Source organism: Necator americanus, chromosome I (genome assembly GCF_031761385.1).
Source record: "Necator americanus strain Aroian chromosome I, whole genome shotgun sequence".
Lineage (NCBI taxonomy): Eukaryota > Metazoa > Nematoda > Chromadorea > Rhabditida > Ancylostomatidae > Necator > Necator americanus.
In genome coordinates this window covers 16,891,509-16,904,858 of record NC_087371.1, presented here as the reverse complement: position 1 = coordinate 16,904,858, position 13,350 = coordinate 16,891,509, and the positions used below count along the sequence as shown (strand labels likewise).

The 13,350-nt window shown below is 40.6% G+C and overlaps 2 protein-coding genes across 3 annotated transcripts; one reads left to right on the top strand and one right to left on the bottom strand.

Annotated features, from left to right (window-relative positions):
• Positions 1-2,957: 2,957 nt before the first annotated feature.
• On the top strand, positions 2,958-7,469 carry RB195_005834 (uncharacterized protein; the record flags this gene model as incomplete). The annotated part of the gene is made up of 3 exons (XM_064178606.1): positions 2,958-3,047; positions 7,030-7,109; positions 7,388-7,469. The coding sequence occupies 3 exons, from the start codon at positions 2,958-2,960 to the stop codon at positions 7,467-7,469; spliced, it is 252 nt and encodes an 83-aa protein (XP_064035635.1).
• A 4,828-nt stretch (positions 7,470-12,297) lies between these two features.
• On the bottom strand, positions 12,298-13,280 carry RB195_005833 (uncharacterized protein; the record flags this gene model as incomplete). 2 transcript variants are annotated; one of them, XM_064178600.1, is made up of 4 exons in its annotated part: positions 12,298-12,395; positions 12,492-12,638; positions 12,756-12,894; positions 12,942-13,280. In XM_064178600.1, the coding sequence occupies 4 exons, from the start codon at positions 13,278-13,280 to the stop codon at positions 12,298-12,300; spliced, it is 723 nt and encodes a 240-aa protein (XP_064035633.1). The 2 variants fall into 2 exon arrangements, with proteins under 2 accessions (XP_064035633.1, XP_064035634.1); XM_064178599.1 differs by lacking the exons at positions 12,298-12,395; positions 12,492-12,638; positions 12,756-12,894 and having other exon boundaries at positions 12,921-13,280.
• Between the last annotated feature and the right edge of the window lie 70 nt (positions 13,281-13,350).

Below are 13,350 nucleotides of genomic sequence, written 5' to 3'. Positions count from 1 at the left end.
TCTTTGGTAGAACTACTTTCCGCAGACGGAGTAATTGTACTGAAAACAAGTGGTAACTTGTCTCTTGTCTCCGAGAAAACAGGGTCCTTTTTTCTGTTTTTGAGCCGTCAGCAAAAAAAAAAAACCAAGTTGAAGGACTAGAGTTCAGAGTGCATGCTACTATTTTATTCATTTTAAGATCTCAACATTCACTGCATGGTCGCTTAATACGCAGCTATTGATTGCAGGACTATAAGATCTTCATTAATAATAGCGAGACTCGAAATAGACAGGTTTTGATGCTGTGGTCTCTTCGTTCAGAAAGTGTTGCGCGATTATACAATGTGCTTGTAAGTTGGCTACTTAGCAAGTCTTTTTTCCTTCAGAAATTATGCCGTAATTCTCTGCTTTATCTCTGTTCTCCAGAGAGTGTTGGCTTCAAGTAATGCGCTGGGCTAATTAATCCGACAGTTCACCTCTTATTCTGCACGTGTGTAGAGAATTGAGCTCCCTTTCATATACCTTACGCATGGATCAAGCACTCATCCAGTTCTCGAGTACTGCTACTAGTCATCCATAGCTCATCCTAAAAAATACCAAGCCAGCTGAGTTCAGCTGAGTTCCACTAGACAACCTAGTCCGATGACATTGATTTAGTGAGAATCACTAATTGTTAGAGAGTTCGCTAAGAAAATACATGTTTATAATAATAATAACAAGTTTTACTATAGTTAATCTGAATTTCACTTGGTCATCTACTTGCAGTAACAGAAATCGTACAACTAGTTCTCCTAGATAAGCGCGCAGGGTAGGTGTACAGCTGCGTTTAAAGCGATATTTTCAGGCTACTATCACTATTGTTTCCTGGTATATCACAGACATTATCCTCAATGTAATTTACTTTTATAATTTCTTAATACATTTTTTAATTTTTTTATGTTTTTTTAAATGAAACTATTGAATATTGCTACGAACCCTTTTATAGATTTAAAAAATTGCTGATGAATTAATTGTCGTTAAAGAAAAGTTGCAAAGCTTCGTCATTGTCACGAGTTTCAATGAACCGTAGAATGACTTTGAATGTTATTTTTGCTAGTCGATAACGGCTTGTCTTCAGAAGTTTTATTTTTCGACCTCCTAAAGTGGTTGAAGTGACTGGAATTAACTCTATTTGCTAATATTTTTCACAACTATGGCAAAAATGCAGCCGTTCAACCGCTCGACATACTATAAAGAAAGAGTCCATAGATTTATGCCTATAAGCGAATATTTTTGCGCACAAAAAAGCTTCTCACATGTTCACATGTTGCTTTCTTGCCCCAACAGCTGACCGGAAGTGGTGGGTGCCTGGTCCAACTTGCTTTCGATGAATTTCACTGAATTCGTTTGAAAGGTCTAAAGATGAAGCTAGTATTCGATTTAAATTGGTCACAGCCGGCGACTGCTCTCTCATGGCCGAACAAAACGTTATATATTAAATCAGGAGCGTAGCGCATCCGCGTGATTTCTATTTAATCACAAATTGTGCGGTAGTTGCGTGTATTTGTACTTCTCCTCTTTCTATTGGGAGTTCTTTGAATATTATACTGACATACTAAAAGGATCTACAAGGAACTTAGGATATTCTCTTGTCCTTACCGCTTCCCTTACCTCTCATTCTGGTAGCAGGAACATGCAGAAGTTGTTGATTGGGGCTTTGAGCACAATTGTATTTAGTGAAACAAATCTCGTAAACCTTCTCCGACGTCTCCATCTCTTCCCCATATGCAAATCCAAATTGTAACTCCTGGCACCTCACTAGTAATGAAATCTTCCTCAACCTCATTCAGACTTACAAAACGTACTTTCAAGAGATCACTTTGAATGTTCGAATACATCTACAGAAAATTCATTTTGCACTCTTTTCGCCAGTTCCATGTGTGCACTTACGGGATACGGTAGTGGCCACTTCCACTCAGGAGCTTCCCATTTCTCATCTTGAGCGTCTAAATTGCGCTTTTTCATATCCTTTGCCTCTTCTTTGCTCTTCGTATGTCGATTTGGTCACATAATTGCATTTCTTGTATTCATTTCTTAACAACTACAAGTGCGCAGAACATTCTGAATCTCGTCATTTTGTTTCGTGCCATCTCTGAATCCTATCCTTTCCTCCTAGCTTCCTTCCAAGAGAACTATCTGGGCTTTTATCACCTCCAGCTAAGCTTACAAATAAGTGCATTCTCAGGCAGTATCCCCTTCAGAAATATGAGCTTCGCTTCAAGGCGCACTTTTTGAAGGACTAGCAGCAGGAATTATGTACATATACAGTGCATGCATGGATCGCGTACTGATAATGTGTGCACCTCGTCATTCGAGTCATGTTACTGTTCAATTTTTGGAAATGAATTATTAAACAGTAAACAACAACAAAAGGACGTACGAAGACATCTTCGTTACAAAAAACTCACCTCTCATCTCGTCTCTCGAAGCTCAACACTGTTGACGAAGCGAAAGTATCGAAAACAATGCGTAGATAAGCGAGAGCGAGGAGTGATAGGAACACCAAGATCAAGGCTACCCAGTTTGTGTTCAGCGCTACCCGTCACAGTTTCCTGCCTTCTTCCGCGGATACAATACGAACTCGATGTTTCAAGTTAGTACATGAAGCAGGTAGTATGTTTTTGATGAGAATGGGAATATTCGATCCAAATTATGTAACTCCTTAGCAAAACGGGAACATCAACAAAGTGAAGAAAGCCTTTATGTCCATCTTTGCAGCTAGAAATTGTAAGTCGCCATAAATGGTTGCTCCACATCACTATGTATCTGAGATGTATATCTCCTGAAATATTTCTCTGGGAAAAGTGGAAATCCCAGATAGTTTTCTTTTCGGTGCAAGATACAAACTATTATGATTTGATGTTCTTCCGTAAATTCTCGCATATCACCACACAATTATGTACATTTATTGTTCCCTAAGTTCCTCATTTACAGACAGAATGCAGCGGTTAGTTGGTTTTGTTCTGGTCTGCCTACTTGCAGCCGTCTGCACAGCACAAGACATCGAGGATTTGCCTGTGGTGCGAGCGGTAAGTGTCGTTTTTCCGGAATTCAACGCATACCGTAAAATTGCGTGAAAATGTGGGTGCCAGATATTGCACACTAACTGGTTTGAAAAGATGTAATCATCAATAATTCACTGGAGTGCGAAGAAAATAGTTTAAAGAGAAAATGACGAGAAAAGGTGGTAAAGCAATGAGAAAGTGTACTCACAAAAATTTATGTCCGCTGTCCTTAATGGGACGTGTGGTGTTCATAAACTTCTCCAAGAATACGCATTGCAGCTGTGAACTAAGTTGGACAATGAAAAAATAGTCACAAGAATGATTGTGGAGATGAGATTTTGGGTATTCCTCACAATTTGGCGTTTACTGTTCCTGCATGGTGCAGACGTGAAAAACAACTCTAAAGTGATCTGGTTTTTCAAAACAAGAAAAGAAAACTTGGTTGGTGTTGATCTTCACCTTGTTCGTTCCCAAAGTTAATTCCTGTAATCGATGATTGTTTCTGGAACTATTTTTTTGCACGTTTATGCTCTATATGTCCTACCATGTTAGAAGAAGATGTTCTCTTTGAAAAAAAGAATCCCGCGAAATTTTTGATGTCGGCGTTCTCGTAGTGGCAGCTAAAGTTGAAAACGTTTAGAGCACAGTGAAAACGAGAAGAAGACTGCAGAAATGTAGAGATCAGATGACTAAAAAGGCTTGCAGGCAGTTCCACCGACGAAGAACTCTTTACACGAGTGGTTATCAAGTTAAATAGTGTACCGGCAACACAAAATCCAAGGCGCATTGGACGAAAGAAAGAAAAAAGGAAAGAAATTTGAAAGAACTGGTTGACAGTGAGATTCATATGTTTTCTACCCCTTCAGACGTTTTCATTTCAATACACCACTAGCCTAAAAAGTGGCTTCGTCGTTCCAGCTGATACCTCTGAGTACTTTTGTTCTTTGATTTTTGGATTTCTGCGCAATTTTTACCGTTTTCACTGTCTTCTTTGCAATTTACATCTTAAGCAAAATTCAACATAGAGAATCTCGCCGTTGAAGACTCTGACTAGAAATAAAAATTAGATAAAACATCAATTGCACCTTCACTATATACATAATAACATGCTTTAGTCCGTGTGTGTGTAGGTGAGAATGTGAATGACGGTCACGAAAATACTCCGTAATGATGCAAAAGACCACACTGGTGAGGACCGAGCCGTCCCTACACCCTTGATAGGCGGGCGCTCTACATTCGACTATTGTCCAGAGCTATGCTTAGATGCATGTTAGCTTTGATAAGACAAGATAATTTCTGCCATATGTTGGTGAGGGTAAAAAAAAAACTGTGAGTGTATACGTCCAAATTTGCAAACCGTCATGTTATATAATAACGGGTTATATAATAATGTTCCAAAGATGTGGAGGTTTTGAAGAAATATAGATGTATAATAAAGTCTGAATGTTCTCCAAATTTAGAATCGACGCTTTTAGGAATAAAACTATGAAATCTTTCATCTATGAAATCTACCTAAATTGTGGGAGGAAAAATTCGAATAAAGCATTAATAGAAGAAAACCAATTCTAACAGAAAATGTCACTGCTGTTAATCTTTGTTGATGTTGAAGTCGAGCGAAACGAGGCTTTAGCCGGACGTTCAGATTGGTATATATGTGTAATATATGAACGGATAAAAATGATTTGAAACCTAGAGCTATTACGTTAACTGTTGCGCTCAAGGTGGGATCCTTGCTGGCTCTAATCAGACTACAGAGATGAGTGGCGCCACTTCGAGCGCACTCTTTTCCGCAATAGCACCGAGTTTCCGGTCGTTTGAACCTGAAACTTGGATTTCGCGAAACACTGCGCTGCCGCCATCATTGCTGATTTTATGTTGTTTTTATATTCTTATTGGTCCAATAAAACAGGTCGAAACAGGCACACGAGTCTTCTGTTCATCCTCCGTACTCCTCTCGCTGGCTCAAAGGCGGTTAAAAACCTCAAAGACAGGCACCACGACTTGTTCCCTTAATGTGATGAATGGTTCGATTGAGCTAAGCGCTGCGTGGCTTCAATTTGATGGAAGGAGATAGAGGTCGTGAAATGAATGGGTTAAATGAAACGACGCCTTGTGCGGTGATTTCCCTGCCGCGCCTAAGTGAGGCAATAACAAAACAGCAGTCGCTCAGGTTCCCTATAAGAATGCTTCTTTGTACGCTGCTAGAGATTGGTTTCTGCGAACTTTCTGCAGTGATTCAAATGATTTCACTTGCACCAGTTTATTGTGCATCGACTGTGCTTGCAGCACAGTAACAGCAGGATACCAGCTTTTTTGTCCAAACTCTGGAGGACTTGTTATAAATAGAAAGTGAAATCGAAGTACTAAATTACTAGCTGTTTTCGTGACGATGCATTGTTATGTGTTCTTGTTTTTTTTTTTGATTCTTCCTGAAAAGACTGGAAAATTTGATTCGGTCATCGGAAATTACGTACATTGCAACAGAGCAAAATGAAGAGCACAAGAGGCGTCAATAAGTGAATTATATACTTTAGTTTAATCTGTAGGAGTATTTCGAAGGAATCCGTAGTTTTCCAGCTCGGTGAATCCTGCGGTAGTACCGGATTCAAACGATTGGTTCAAACTTTGTTCCCTTTCCCTTTTCTTTGCGGGGTTTGTTTTTTATTCCTTATCTCTTTGTTTTCGCAGAACCGTTGTTTCTGATCGTTTGAGCGTTCTCTGATAGAAAACAGTTCTGTCTGGTTGCAAAGTCGTTTTTGTGGTAGTTTGTGGTCCCGCATGCATCTCTGATCTCGCGAGTAGTCGTTGCACTCCCCAAGAGAAAATGTTTTAAAATAGATAAGAAACCTTAGGAATCTAGTAGTAACTGTAATTGTTGGCTTCATGCAGTATCAGTAGAAAAACCAAACCTTGATTAATTATGTCATTGAAAAAGTTGCTCATGCGCATCGCATCGTGAATATTCGCTTTGGATGTGTTTGGAAGACGCATGAAGCATAACTAATTAGTTGACAACTAATAAATAGTAGAGTAAATGTTGGTGTAACATGAGGCAATGAAACTGACTCAGACCATAGCTGGTTTAGGAAGAGATGTACTGGTGGCAATTTCATAGGGTGTATCGTTGAAGGATAGACAAACACTTTCACAATTATAGTTAGTTCTTGAAGAATTTTTGGTTTGTGGTATGTCGAGATGATGAGATATGTTAGCGGATGTGTGATGCTCTAGTCATAGCTATTATCATGTCAGTCCTCACAATAGGACAACTTTAATTAGTGTTCCATGCTATCGAAATCCCGAGGCGGCCGAACTCCAGTTGTAGCTCGTCGCAACGGGGCGCGACGTTTCCAACTCGACGATCATAGGGACGAAAATTATGACACCAATCACAGTAGCAAAGCTATCTAGTAAACAATGTGATATTCAGTGTCGTTTGAGTTCTAAAGCATGTGGTCACTGTGTTATTGTACAGAAAAACGATAGGAAAAGGAAAATAAAAGGGCAGGGATGATACATCAGAGGACCATAGTATTTCTCTTGCTTTTTTTTGTAGGAACCTCTCTAGCGCTTTGTTCTCAGTTTGCGTGGGGAGATTAAATATTTTATACCATATATGTCATATTTTGTTGCTCAGGTTAAGATTTAGAATAAGGGCTTCCAGAAGCAGATTAGAACGTATTCTAAGAGGAAGAGAATTTTCTTGCTACTACAAAATGGGTAAAACTTTCTTGTTATTACAGAAACTCTTTCAGCTGCTAAATATTTGGAGTAATGTTCTCCTACTATGTTTGGCATCTTGAGATGTCCGTGCTGTGATTGCTATAATTTCGTCAGTTTAATAGTATTAGTCCTCCATAGTAAAAAGAACGCGTGTGTAGTTGTGGTTATTCGGAGAAACTGCCTTTCTAATTAAATTAGAAATTTTCAGGAGGTTGTCCATATAATATATATATATATATATATATATATATATATATCGTCTTAAATGAATCGATAGTTTCAGAACGTGCCATCATTCAAACGTACGCCATCAGCAAAATGGATGCGATTCGGCAAACGATCGCCAAACGCAAAATGGATGAGGTGGAAATTCTTCTTTGGATTTTCGATAGATTTTCTCACACATACTGCCGTGCAGCAGTTGCACGAAGATCAAAGAGAATTTGCTTTTCAAAAGTTTTTTTTTGCTGCTAGGTAAACAATTCCGATATGTTCTCATTCGTTGAAAAAAGAACTTAATTTTACAAAGCACCTGACATTTTGTCGATAGAAAATATCAACATGTAGCTGATTATTTTATAATTTGACATCTGAATACTATAGATGCAAGAAGAAGACAGAATTACTGTTTTCTTTTCTAGGTTCGGCAAAAGATCACCAGAAGCAAAATGGATGCGATTTGGCAAGCGATCGGACTACGAATCCGACGATGATTTGTACTGAAGAATCCGTAAAATTCCGTGAACCGACATTATAATCCAGTTATTAGCACTCTACCGTAACATCCACGAGTGTAATATTATAAGATCATTAAATATGCATATTGTCTCGACAGTGGTCGGCCTCTAGTCCTTACTGTTCGCACCCACCATCGTCCACATTGATCTCATTACTCTGCGTCTCGCCGTGTGCAAGGCCGCCTGCATCGGTCTCCATTTGGTATTATATCTATGTAGTCCTACAGTGATCTCATATATCGATCGATAAATGTTGTATTTTGTTGATTCCAAGAGAAATTCTGTATAAATAGATATGTATTTGGCTGCATAAATGCTCTACGCGGAGTCACGAATTAAGTGATATATTGCTTGGATCCAATAATTGATCACTTCTTCTCATTTTTGACCTCCTTGACCCAGCAAATATTTGCAGAACCTCAGTTTTGAACAGTATTGCCTTATTCGGATTGCTTGCAACGTGAGATATTGGGACTGGCAAGTTTCGAGCAGTTGTGGCAGAAGCACAACTATTTTACACAGACTTGGTGAAACCACTCTTCTTTTACCTTGGGATTACCATTCTCAAAGATCTCTGGAGAACTGCCAAGAGAAGAACCGTCGTTTTCCCCTCGTACTGTGTTGTAACGGGTTGGAATTGAAGTGGACGGTAGTCTGGTGCAACACAAGTACTGGACACCCGAACTAATTGGGTGCAGCCGACAAGACAACACTAGTTAAGACAACTTATGACAGAAAGCCTAACTAGTGATCAGTGGAACTGCGAAATGCAGTTGAACTAAGTCGCCCGAGAACAGCTCGAAGCCGAACGTTTACTCGCATGAAAGGAAATAAATATATCATATACGTATAATAATATAAATATATCTTTTATATAGTCTTCTCCGTAACAAAGCAAGTCATTTCACTTCAGTACTCGTTGATAGTTATTCTGGTGACATAGTTTCTAGATTCGAATTCTTCCTTGAAACCCACCAGTGGGTCGTTGATCCTTTGTCGGCGGATTCGGTCCCTCCACACATGTTTTTATAGTACTCATATATTGAATGTGTTTATATTATGAATTTTGACATGCGTCAATCAGTTTGTGTTAACTTCTCTTACTTAGTCTTGTCTTGTCGACTGCACCCAACTAGCTCGGGTACCTCCTGAGCGCCCACCCCACCCCACCGGAGTTTGATTGGTTCGGTTAAAGAATGGATTATTTGGGGGGAGGGGGAGTTCGTACGTAATTATAGTAAATGTGGGGTTGAAAATCACCTCTATTCTGGATAAGTTCCGAGAACAAGTCTGTCGCACAAAAGATCGAAACCAAAGGAAATTAATACAGCGGATATGATTGCATCGGCAGAGCACTGAATAAGACTGTTCCCGACAGTATGACGCCTCTTACCGACTAACTGACTCCAGTTCGCAATTGCACAAAATTTGACGAAACATCAGTAATTGGAAGTTTCAGTTTCTAGTAGTAATAAATTTTGCTTAGGGCATTTACATCTTTGGAGATGGAATTCTTGAAGCATAGCCAGTAGTTTCGGGAAACTTGAATCTCTGGGACCTAATGTACGCTTGCTGAAGAGCCAAACTAAGCATATAGAGCATACCATATACAACAATACCCCAGAAATAAAGAAAACCTTTGAGGATTTCCAACGATTTTTTTTTGCGATTACGTGCCCGCTACTCAATTTGTGGTTATGAACAAAGAATCGGGAAACTTTAGGAGAAGGAATCCAAAGGACCATTTTGATGATTTCTGCTCATATAAGCTTACAGAGAGATTCTAGAAATAGTGGTCAGCGATGTTTAATATTACCTCAGTGCCAGAAGAACTGAAGAAGAGCGTTCAACGTGTTCGCAAAGCAAGCACTCAACATCGCTGCAGGAATATTTCAGGCAAGTGAGAGTTTGGCATGCGCGTGTAGAACTCGCATTCGATCCGATTAGGGTTTTCAGTGCTTTGTGTATTGCTGGTGGAGTAAATGATGCTCCAAGAATTCTTACTCTCGAGAATAACTTTATTCTACTGAGGGATCTTGTGACGAATCTAAAACAAATTGAGAACTGCACTTCTAATTACTGGGATTGTTATATAGGGCCGCTAAAATGCTGCCACGCGATGAATTATTTTTTGCTCGTCCGACGTGGTAAAAGAGCGACCTCAAACCTGGGTAATTAAACCCACAATAAAATGAATGAAGTAAAGCAACGAAATAAAATTCTACAAAGTGAAATGAATTGAAGAAAAATGAGAAACTCGAGAATAAGAAATGGAAGAACGAACGAAGCGCACATCCCCTTCTTTTATTGTTGAATTATCGCTATCTATTATCAAAATCCTGGCTTCGCGCATTCTTTTGCTTTGCTCATGAGAAGGTTGCTCGCGTAGTTGATCGCCTTAATACTTGCATTCTGCGATAGAATAAGAATAGAGAAAACCTCTCTAACATTAGGGGGCTATATTAGCGAATCGGGAAAAGAATGGGCGACTTTCAAAGAGGTATGTAGCTAGACGAATTTGGGGTCAAATTTAACTTTTTGAAGGATGAAAGGATAAAGTTTCTGGCGTTAATCCATCCGCTTGGGATGCGTCCCCACGTTCACTTCAATTCAGAATCGTTTGAGGTTTACGAACGTGTAGCTGGCCCATACAATGACTTGCGATGGCTAGCCGGTGTGTCAAGTCAGTGTTTTCATCCTCCCAGACAAGTCTGGTACCAATCAATCGACCTCGTAGGAATGAAAGACTTGCTGAGCACTAGGGCGGATTCGGAATACTGGTAAAAAATGGAAGATGAGTCACAGACAAGTTCTTACTACTTTACAGGAATCTTAAAGAAAATTCATTTACTGAAAAAGGGAAATGAGGTTAAGAGAACATCTGAGTTGCTATACTAATTATGAAGTGGTTATAATCAACAAGCCATCATCAGTTACGTTATTGCTACTCACCGCATTTAATTTTCGTTGCAAGGCGGCTTTCGCACATAAATTTGTTCTACTAATGTTTTGTTCTCTCACGAAATCGTTTAACGTTATGATGTTTGCGATTTTTGGTGTGAAGTTATGGCACGGCACATAACAATATTCTACTGAGCTGTTCAAAGAAATTAACTGCAATTTTTCAAAACCTGAGCCCAAAAACTAGTCTATTAGACGTCTAGTCTCATTATAGTGCCATGAGGAGAGCAACCAATTACGTTGAGCTATGGATACCCATAACTTAGCAAGAGAGTTCATTGCTTATCCACTACTTCCTAGGAACTGCCTCTCAAAACGCGCACTTTACGATTGCGTGACCAAGCGAAACATAGAAAATGATTCACTCTGGTTAACAAGTTCCAATTATGGAACGATTGCGAAGAATTTCTGGAAAAGTGGGAAACACTTTACTATTCGAATACCTTACATTTTTCTCAGCTGCAAGCTGCCACTAACTACCAGCACGTAGCAACGTGAGATATAGTGTACTTACGGGAATTCTCACGGTTCATTCTGATTTTCATGGGTGCGAAGCCTCAAATTCTATCAGTATGTAGTCAGCAGTAAGTATATCTTACTAGCTGACACTCCTCATTAGATGTATAGTGAAAACGATGCTAAACTTAGTACAGGCGCGTAAGTGGCTGCGTTTGAAGCGGCGGCGTGGAGCTAGCAGTTGGGATCGAGGTGAGACCATCCCGAACTGCAGTGGTGCCAGCTGAAGTAAAATGAAACTGCATTTCAAAATAAATTAAGAACAAAATTTCATGAATTGTCAATTAGATAAGGCAATCTGTAAGGATATGTGAATAAATAATTAAATTAGATAGATACATCTTACCAGATCGCTATTACTGACGGATGTAGCTCGAAGAGAGGATTTTAAATTCGGAGAGATGGTCAATGAACACCAATGGGTTGCAGTTTTACCACTACGCAAAAAAAGGGAAAAGAATCGGTGCATTTTAAATCACTATCACATTGTCACTGATGTTTTACTCGAATAAATTTCAAGATAAACTTGTAGTCGGGCTTTTAGCCCTCACTCATTTCTGCAGTCTAGCTACAGCAAGCAACGTCCTGCCTCAGTGGCAGCGGCTAGCTCCTCCGTCGCTTTGAGCGCCACCTGAGTGATCGTCTCAGCTCTCACGTCATTTTGGCCTGACTTTATTTCGTACTGCTGCACACTGAATTCCTACTAATATCCTATCTCTACCATCTCGTTCAACATCAGGGATGGTCTAATGCGGTTATCCTGCCTTCTTAGATCAATGAATGTGCACAAGGTCACAGGGCTCCATTAAAGATGCACTCCCAGCTCCAAAGATCTAAGCAACAAAACCCCACGGGTAAAATGTAGTTGTGGGGCACTCACTGGCGCCCTTCTTTTCCGGCGCTCTAACTTACTTTTTTCTGTTAGTGACTTTAGTTTACATGTCATAGATCCTCTAAGACTAATGCTTAGGCCTTAGGGCCCCGATTGATTTGATTAAGTACTTCGAGAAATTCGGCGTCACTGAGGGCCCCCCCCCCCCCCCCCCCAACTACACTTTACCCAAGCTCCACAATTCTTCACAAGCTTCTGCATGATTTTGAATCACAGTGAGTTTCGAGAGGAATAGGCCTTGAGAGGATAGCGACATTGCATCTCCGTTGCGGTTTTGTCGTTGTTTTCGAATCTTATCCTATCACGTTTCTACTTTCTATTAGGTTGAGTCGAAAGTTCTCGGACAAATTGACAATATTTTTATTTATTCTACAATTTTTAAACGATAAGCGCAAATCATTTGAAGTATGTCTCATTGGTCGCAACGATGGTCTTCTGCCAACGTTTAGGCAGATCGTAGATGCCCTTGCTCCAGAATCGCTTGGGACTGCTCCTTGAAGAACTGCTCGAATGCCTTTTTGATGTCGTCGCGGGTTTGGAAGTCTTGACCATCCAGATGACGTTGGAGATAGGAAAAGAGGTGCTAATCTGAGGAAGCCAGGTCTGGAGAATACGGTGGGTGTGGTAAAATGGTCCGACCGAATTTCATCAGTTCGGCTTTGGTCGTTCTTGCAATGTTCGACCGAGCGTTGTCGTGCTGGAAGTAGACTTCGCGCTGCTGCGGACGCGCATTTTCGAGATTTGTCTTCAAATTCTTTAGTTGCTCAATGTAGACATCTGCGGTCACTGTAAATCCCTGAGCGAGCAGCTCCCATTATTCGACGCCGTGTACGCTCCACCAGATGCAAAGCATAATCTTTTTGGCGTGTACGTTGGGTTTAGGGACGTCTTCTGCATCCGTACCTTTGTCAACCCATTGGGCACGCCGGTAAGTGTTAGAATAGAAAATCCACTTCTCATCCCCGGTGGCTATGTGCTCAAGCCAAGTGTGGGTGCGCTTGAGCGTGAGAAGAGAAAGCGCCGTATCAGGCGGCAGTCCATGCTATACTACGTCAGAGCATGAGGTACTCATCGACCTAGTTTTCGTACCTCGGCGATAGGCTTCAATCCGCGAACAACTGTGGTTTGACTCATCCCAAGAGCGACTGTCTGTTCGCGTGTGGTTTGGAACGGATCGGCTTCCACTTGTCTCCGCAGCAAGACCAAATCCAACTCTATCGGGCGTCGCGAACGGTTTTCATCTTCAATGGAATAGTCGCCCGACGCGAGCTTCGAGTGCCACTTGTAGACTGTACTTCTAGCGGGGGCGTGCTCCTTGTAAACTTCCTTCAGACGTCTATCGATATCCGCTGGTTCTTGGCCAGATAGATGGAGAAAGAGTATGACGTTGCGGTGGTGGAGTGACGAGGGCTTGAAATTGCGCGGCATGGTGGCAGAAACGGAACTGGCTCAGTGTAATTCTTAACCTACACTTTGAAGAACCTTTTATACTCTATCA